Consider the following 8625-nt stretch of genomic DNA (forward strand, 5'->3'; position numbering starts at 1 on the left):
TTCCTACCTGTAGAGGGAGGAGTTGAACATCTCAGCTGTCTGCCCAGCGTCTCTGAGCACTGTTGCCATGTGTCTCCTACCTCATTACTCACCAAATAGGTATATCAGAGAAGAGGAGCCTGCCAAGTGCTTCCTGGGGAGCTTTGTGGGCTAGTGTAGCCAGTTGTAGCTGTTGAAGCCTTTGCCAGCCTCTTAGGTTGCCGAGTGCTTTCTAACCACAGAAGACTTAATTTAAAATAAAGCTCCATTCTGCTCTAAAGCCATCTTGGTTTTCCTTCCAACAAGCAACAAAGTGCCTTTTTGTATGTAAAACAAAAACACAGTAAGCCAACCCACTGCCCCCACCTCAGCAGAACAGAATTACAGGAGGTGTTCTCTGTGTGAATATTAAGTACTGATGTTGCAACATTTTTTTTATTTGGAAAGTAGTTACCTTTCCTCTGTGTCCAGTGGTGTTTTTTTGCTGCACCTGATGTAGTGCTCTTCTCTTTAGAGGAGTCATCCAGAATCCTGCAAAACATCCCCTCTAGTTCTAGTAGTGTACTTTTTAAAAGATAACTACTGAATTTGAGTCATGCTTATTTGGCAGCAAGATGAAAAGCTCCATTTTGTGTGCTCCCCAAGTGAAGCAGAGCAATTCCCTTCACACGTGCACCCTGTGAGCTTCCAGGCACGTGGCCTGGGCTTGGCTTTTTATTCAGCTAAACACAGTGGCACGCTTTTGCTTTTTGATCCTCGATTGGCTAACCACGAATTCAGCCTTGTTGGAAACACAAGCTTGAAGAAGGTTCTTCTGTGTGTGTGTGTTCTTGTTGTTCTTTACATACTTTGTTTTGTGGTCCTCGTTACTGACGGCTGCTTTTGTTTGTTTCCTTTTTTTTTTTTTTTTTTCCTCTGTCTGTTTGACTTTCCCGGTATGGTGTGTGTGTTGCTACCAGTTTCTATTGCTCCACCCCCTCCCCCTATGCCTCAGTTGACTCCACAGATACCTCTCACAGGCTTCGTGGCCAGGGTGCAGGAAAACAGTAAGTTTGGACAAGCTGAGCTGTTAAAGGGTAGAGCCTACTTTCTTCTAGCATGCATGGCTGGCAAGTCAGACTCTCTTTTGTTTCCTTTTCCAGAAGCTAATACCATCTTGCATTCTAGTGTCAATATGCTATTGGAGCTGAAGGGCACACTCTTCAATATTTTATAACGTGCATGATTATTACTGACCCATTTAAGTTCTGAACTGCAAATTTATTATAGAAATACAGTGTGAAATATGTGGCATATGCTTGGTGTGAATATAGAAATGTATCTTAATTACAAATATTAATTTCATATTGAATCATCTTGCTTGAAGCTTTTTCACTAGGATAATTGATTAGTTTTTATTAGAAAGGCTTATGTAGACTGTGAGAATATGTACTGTGTAACCATTGATTCTAATACTGTAGTAATTTTCAGGAAGCTGTACAGTCAATTGAAAATGTGCAGTCTTATGATCTAATGACATTACAAAGGAGCTTGTAAGGTATTTCTCCTCTCGGCAGCCTTTCATTCTCCATTTCTTTGTGTTCTCCAGCCAGATTTCCCTACTGACCTTGCAGCATGTTAGGTTTGTGAGAGAAATGCTCCCTGGCTATGATCTGTGCTGCAAGGTATTTTATACTGGTAACTCTGCTTTTACCATTACTGCTTGATTCATTTCAGGTGAGTGTTACTGTTCCAAATACTAGTGCAGGTGTAAAGTTGTGTTCCTGATCTGGGGACGTTTTTGCTGTAGGAATATGTTGCAGTTCTGTAAATAACAGAATGAATGCAATGTAGCTAGTTCATGAAGCAAGTATAAAATGCTTTTAAAATGTTTGGGAGCCATAGCAAAGTTTACCCAGATCCCAGGGGCTACTACTACATAGTAGCTAGAGAGCTCCAGCACACATTTAGGAGCCCCTAGATGTGACTAGTGCTGCTGTTCAGCTTCCCATTAGAGCTTTTAAGTGGTTGTGTTCTGAGCATTCCCTAGAGATAGGACACATCTCTCAAAAAGAAGGTATTTTGGTGTTGTGCTAGCTAAAGAGTAAGAATGATGTTGAAGTAGAATAGTATGCCACAAAATTGTGTTGACAAGCCTTTCCAAGATTCAGAGTGTAGGTAGAGGTAAACCTACTGAAGATAAAGGTTACAGAATGTCTTCACTTGCAGATAAACTTGAGAAAATTGACACCTGCTTCTGAATTGTTCCGAGTATTGTCCTCCTGGAGATAACACAGCCCTTGGGAGAGCGGAGGTGAAAGGGACAGACTTATTCGTGTGTGCAACAACAAAATGCAAGCTGACTTGTGAATGAGATTGCAGCAAAAAATAGCTAAAGCTTGAAATCTGGTCTTAGGAATTGTTCTTTTTACTTTCTTTCTTTTAACAGTCCCTCGGGTTTGAAAGTTACATAACGAGTATGGCTTTGAGCTGCTGCTGCCTCATTTCAGAGGCAGGGGTGCGTGTGGCAGTCTGCATACGCTCAGCAAAACTGGCTGTAGAGGCTGTTGTTGAGTTTTGGCAATGTGTGCTAGACTTTCATCTGCCTCATTTTCTGCAAGAAGTCTACGGAGGAGTGGAGTTAGGGAGACTTGTGGGTAGACTTGTCCTTTCCTTATCATAAAGATCTGTGGGTTTGGAAAACAACATCCTCTGCTCTGTGGACTTCTTTCAGAGGACAAGGACAGAGGGCTTTAGAGACTATGCAACGCCTATTCTTTTTTCCTGCGCCCTGTGCCCAAACTGTGGATATCTCCTTCAGAGAGGTTTTCCAGTGTGTCTGGTGCCCAGGGACAACTGATTGAATGTAAATTGCTGTACTGTCACACCCAATCCTTTCAAAAGGAGTCTGCTGGCCCCCATTTAAAGAACAAGGATGTGAATACATAGAAGAGATGTCTCAATTTGGAGCTGTATAAATACTGGTCCTTTTACCCTTTCTCATGTAATGTGGTTTTCTGTTGTTTTTTTTTTTTTTTTTCCTCCTCTAAGAAAAGTAATGCTATTCTAGAATCTGCCTGTTTTAAGTTCAGAACCAGGAAAAGTCTAGGTTAAAATTCAAGAGGCGAGGGGATACTTCCATGGAGTGGCACTTGTCTAATTTTCTGTTCCATTCTTTCCCCTTGTTTAAATGTGAAGTTGAATTGTTTTAAATGTTTCCCATAAAGCATGCAGTTTCTGCACTGCATCTCAGTTAGGGTATGTGGTGGCACTTTCACACTTGCATTTCCTGCCCTCTTTTCTTCTTTTCAAATAAGCAACTTCATTGTTGAAAAAATACAACTTTTTGCATTTCTTAAGGTAAGGATTTCTCAAGATCTCAAAAGATGGTTGTTTCAATACTGTTGTTTTTTTTTTTTTTTTCCTGACTGCAGACAGAAATTAAGGGTAGAAATACATTTTGTGAAAGACATGCCGAAACTAGTGCACAAAACCAATCTGTTCATAAACAGTGTTGTCATGTGTCTGGTGGATTAATGAAGCCTGCCTGCGAGTGCTATTCAGTAACATGGGCAAGACATAGCGTTTGCTTGGCCAAAGACTTTGTTAGTCTGTCTGCAAGTGACATAAATGGGCTTCTGTATGGGAGAGGAATCACTAATAATACAGTGGCAGCCAGTCTTATTGATGGAGAGAGCTGTGGCATGTACAGCTTAGCTGGTCAAGTTGAAGAGGAGCTGGGCTTGCAGGTGAAGAATAGCATGAGCTCTTCAATGGATAGAGCGTGGGCTGGATGCCAGGGCTGAGGCAGCCTCTGCCCCAGCAGCTCCTGCTGGCTTCTGCCCCCTCACAGACAGAGATTTGGCTTCCCCTGTACCAGCGCAGCCAGTCAGACCCAGCTAGGACGTGGGAGTTATGCTCCAGCCCCTTGTCAGGGGCATGTGGCTGAAGAGCAAAGGTTAGTCACTGCTGGGGTAGTGGCCAGGTGAAAGTAAAGAACATTAAAGCAAACAGAAACCCTATTTATAATCTCCGGTGCAACTGTAACTAGTAGTGGCTAAAGCTTCGCTCAGTGGTGGTCTTACCTTGCCCTGCAGCTTGGCTTTCTTTTCAAAATTAAGGTGGTGTTCTGGAGCACATGCCCAGCCTGATGGCTCCTTTCAGTCAAATCCTTTCTAGAACAGTTTTCAGCCTGTGTCTTCAGTGTACAGGCTCCCAAATCTCTTGTAATTACATCTGTATTGCTGTATAACAAAGTTGAGTTTAGTGGGAGCACCTTCCTTTCAGTGACTTCTGGTTTCATAGTGCATGCATGAACCTTGGTCCATGTGTAGTGGACCACAGTTCCCAGAGAATGGGATGAGTGACTTGATGTCTTGCATCTGAGTGTGCTCTCTCTCCATTGCTGCCAGCTGCTGTGAATGTTACTGAAAACTAATTTGATGAACTGATTTTAAGAGTGATTTTGTACCATAATGCCTTTCTCTTTTTTTTTCCCTTTCCCAAAGCAACTTGCAGTTGTGCTGATTGGAGAATCTCAGGGCAGGGATTTGACATTTTGGATTATACGCTTAATTCCTTGAGCACTTTTTCCCCCAAGAGTAGCAGCTGCCTGTTGTAGTTTTGCATTTATTAATTGAATCCTGGATGTGCGCACACATACACAAGCTAGTCTGCAAGATAAGGATCTGTACAAAGATTTTTTTCTGCAGAAGGATTAATTGGCCTTTTCTTACCTGGTTAAATTTTAAACGCTATTCTCTTCCCCTTTTTATGATCCACATCTGATCTTTCTGTCCCCTTAATGTTCCCTCTAAGAGAAGGAATCCAAGGAAGCAGTGTTCAGAAGTAAAGTGATTGTTAGAGACAAAGGATTTGTTAAAAAAATGATAATCAAGCTGCTGGTCCAGTCCAGAGACCTGTTACTTCCTGGCTCAGAGGGTGCCACTCGGAGTCCTCCCATAGCTAACTGCTGCAGCTAGCCCTCAGCGCATGGACGTCGGAGCAGGAAGCTTTCCTCTCTGCTGGTGTTCAGCTTATGCCCTGCAGCATGTGCTTTGACTCTAGTAGCATTTATACATAGATTTGACCACTAATAATACATGTAGTTGTATGTTGTAGCTGTTAATACAAAGCCTTTGTTTCTAATCAGTGCATGGTATTGTAGTGCATGCTATGTGTCTTGTCCTGCCACCCCTTTTATTTACAGTTTACAGCCTCAGGTTTGTTTGCATCTCCACAGTGTTTTGATTTAAGAAAAAAAAAATAATCTCCAAACGTTTCTAGTTGCTGATAGCCCGACTCCTCCCCCACCACCGCCTCCTGATGAGATGCCAATGTTTGATGACTCTCCTCCTCCTCCACCCCCACCCCCTGTGGATTATGAGGATGAGGAGGCTGCTGTTGTGCAGTACAGCGATCCCTATGCAGATGGAGATCCTGCTTGGGCGCCTAAAAACTATATAGAGAAAGGTAAGAGAAGCGTTGCAGCTCTGTGTTGCTGCAGTATCAGAGAATTAATGGTATCTAAAGGGAATGAAGGACTTAGCTGGAGTCTGATGAAAGCTGTCATTGTCCCTGCTAAGTCAGAACTTAAACCATTCTTTTCTTAGTTTGACTGTGGCTACACCTAATGTGATAAAAGATAATCCTTCTTTGGCAGGATTATAAAATACCTTCAAGCATTCTAGAATGGATTTTTTAAAAAATCCTTTGTTATGAGAAGCAGATGTAAATCAGATGGCTTTCATCTTTGCTGAGCTGCCGGACTGTCTGTCACTACCAAAGGATTGCTGGGCAATCATCTAGCAGTAGTGTCACAAAAAGGCCAGAAGGTCCAAGCTCTATTTATCCCATCAAACTAGATAGCTAGAGTGGATCATTAGACTTTCAACTGTAAAATGTAGTGAGGCTTCCTTGGAGTGACCCTAGATCAACAGACTGTCAGCTGTGCTTAGGTATGAACTCATGTAGTAAATGTCTCTTCCCATGAAGTGCTGATTTCCTGCCTGGAGAGCTGTCCGTGTTGTGGCAATGACCATTTTGTCACCGCAGTGTTGCACGGTTTCTCGTGATCTGGCCGGTACTGTAGCACGTGTGAAATGGGGTGGGGTGCCTGTGATTCCTGTCTTGGCAGAACTGCTGTGTTCCATCATCACTCCCAGCTGGACCGTGTGCAGGACATACCCATGGGATGAAAATAATGGATTTGCTGCCTCGTTATTTGCTAGGCATTAAGACATCAGATTTCTGAGAATATGTATATGTAAAATAGTATGTTCTTGGAACTCATGATACGGATCAATTGCACAAATCCATGTTAACTGTTTTGAAGGGTAAGGCTGTGATGTCCAGAGTTTGTGTATTCATAGCGGTAGTTTTTAATTCCAGTATTATTGGTGGTGACATTTACTTTCCTTAGGGAGATCTCTGCTTTGTTAACTGCACACAGGGAGCTGGAGGTTGGTAAGAGTAATGCATTCACCAAACAGGTACTAAAAAATAGCTGATGTTGCTGTAAGTTCACTTCTGCTTTTTTCTACAGCAACTTTTATACTTACACTCGTTGTAGGTCCTTGAAAAGTAATGCCAAAACTTACTGGATAGAGGCTCTGTAGTAGCAAAGACCATCTATTTCTGTACGGTGGCTTTAAGCAGCTATGTTTACAAGACCATACACTGAAGTATATGCTGTATACTACAGCTACAGCTGCAGGGGCCATAGTGTACCGTTCTTTTTCTAAAAGGAAAGCTTTCTCTAAATCAAGAAATCCCTACACAGGGATCTATCTATATATGCTTTGAGGTAACCTGACCAGAAATGACTGCCACACTCCTGGAGCCAGTTATTTCAGCTTTTAAGTGTCCATACGCTGCACTTTGCTGTCGCAGTCAACTGTACCTCTCTGTCAGTAGTTTAACTGAGCATTCAGTGTAGTCGCCACCCACTTCTTACTGGTAGCTAACGCTGCAAGAGGAGTGAAATTTCATGTTCTGGACTTAATGTTAAATAAGGAAAGCATATGAATTAGTGATGGAAAATTCCAGGATAGCAAACTAGCCTTTTAAAAAATAATTGTACTTCAAAAAATGTTCATGCTGCTGCTATTAATAAAATGCTAAACGTGTCCCTGTTCAATCCACAGTTGTTGCTATATATGACTATACAAAGGACAAAGACGATGAGCTGTCGTTTATGGAGGGTGCAATCATTTATGTGATAAAGAAGAATGATGACGGCTGGTATGAAGGAGTTTGCAATCGAGTAACTGGCTTGTTTCCTGGGAATTATGTTGAATCAATCATGCACTATGCCGATTAAAATCCTTTGCTTTTCAAAGTTGGGTCTTGTATTCAGTCATACCATGATTATTTACAAGGGGTAACTAAAAGCTAACAGACTTGTCATAATATACTTTCAAAAAACTGTGCCCATTTCTTCAGGCCATACTGTTTTAATGGTATGATTGAATGTCCATCTCTCTAAGTCTCTGGAGACAGAATGTCTTACCTGATGGCAATTTGTAAAACAAGCAACTGTCTATAACTGGTTATACTTACTTACTTATGCATTGTTAATTTTATGACCAGCCTAAATATTCTGGGGAAGTAGGGTATAATATTTAATGAACCATGATCAGATTGTGCCATTACATTTTTCAGTACAGCATGGTAACTAACACTACGTTAGACTAACATATTAAAATCTGGATGAGAAGTTTAATGTTAGTGCTGGTCATATTACTTTTTGTTTAGACTCTTTGCTCACTCTTGAACTCTATTTGTTTAAAGCATGCATACAAACTTATGTATTGAAATATACTTTTTTAAAAATCCAAGATGCTTCCAATTGTTGTAATCTTTACCTGGAGTATTCTCACTGAAGTCTATTACAATGAGTTGTTTGGGTCTAAGGTGTCCATGTGAATCAAAAAATGGGTGGTCTTATGTATGTGTAATTTGTACCCAAGTTTTTTTAATGAGTAAATTTACATTATGACTTTTTCCATTCATAAATATATAAGTGAACCAAAGGTCTTGTCCATTACTTTGTTGGTTGGCTTGGCAAAGAAGTTTGGAATGCTAACGTAGCAAAATCATGGCTGTGTTATCCCAGGCAATGTACTGAAAAGCAAATGTTTGTAATGTGACTTTATCACTGACAGAGGGCAAATAAATTAGATATGAAACTGGAATTACACATTTATACATACTCTTAAAGGTTCTTTTCTTCCAAAATTATTAGCAAGGATTCCTGCTTGAATCTAGTTATCTAGAATGCAGTTTGGGACACCATCTGTAGCTGACACTTCTCAGTGGAAACTCTGTTTGGCTTGGTGCCATGCCCACCTGAGCAGGGAGGGCAGGCTCTCCTCAGGATACCACAAAGGGGAGCGCATGTGACAGGAACTTAACCACTGTGTGAAAGGTTCGCATGCAGAGTTAGAGATGATAAACTTCCCTGCTCTACACATTGAGGCTTAAATAACTGAAAAGGAATGTGGTAGCACTGGATAATTTTAATTACTATAAGAGGAATGTGTCTGACTTCAAAGCAGACTTCTAGGAGGGTACTGAATATACCCTAGAAATGAGCAACAGAAGGTGATGGAGTTGAAGCTTTGACTGGCTGTGGAATCATTCATTTTTAGAGAGTTAGAAATACTG

At 41.2% G+C, this 8625-nt stretch overlaps 1 protein-coding gene across 13 annotated transcripts in view; it reads left to right on the forward strand.

The window, feature by feature from the left end:
* The window catches only part of ABI1 (abl interactor 1), an 83607-nt gene extending 75811 nt beyond the window's left edge, over positions 1-7796 (forward strand). For 7 of the 13 annotated variants that reach the window (XM_074900086.1, XM_074900090.1, XM_074900087.1 and 4 more), the window contains 2 exons: positions 5245-5430; positions 7104-7796. In XM_074900086.1, the coding sequence (XP_074756187.1) occupies positions 5245-5430; positions 7104-7279 (362 nt within the window). In that variant the 3' untranslated portion in view covers positions 7280-7796. Of the gene's footprint in view, positions 1-938; positions 1026-5244; positions 5431-7103 lie in introns of all 13 variants that reach the window. The other 6 variants (XM_074900094.1, XM_074900083.1, XM_074900089.1 and 3 more) reach the window with 1 other exon arrangement.
* Positions 7797-8625: the final 829 nt, after the last annotated feature.

This window comes from Athene noctua, chromosome 2, assembly GCF_965140245.1.
Source record: "Athene noctua chromosome 2, bAthNoc1.hap1.1, whole genome shotgun sequence".
Classification (NCBI taxonomy): domain Eukaryota; kingdom Metazoa; phylum Chordata; class Aves; order Strigiformes; family Strigidae; genus Athene; species Athene noctua.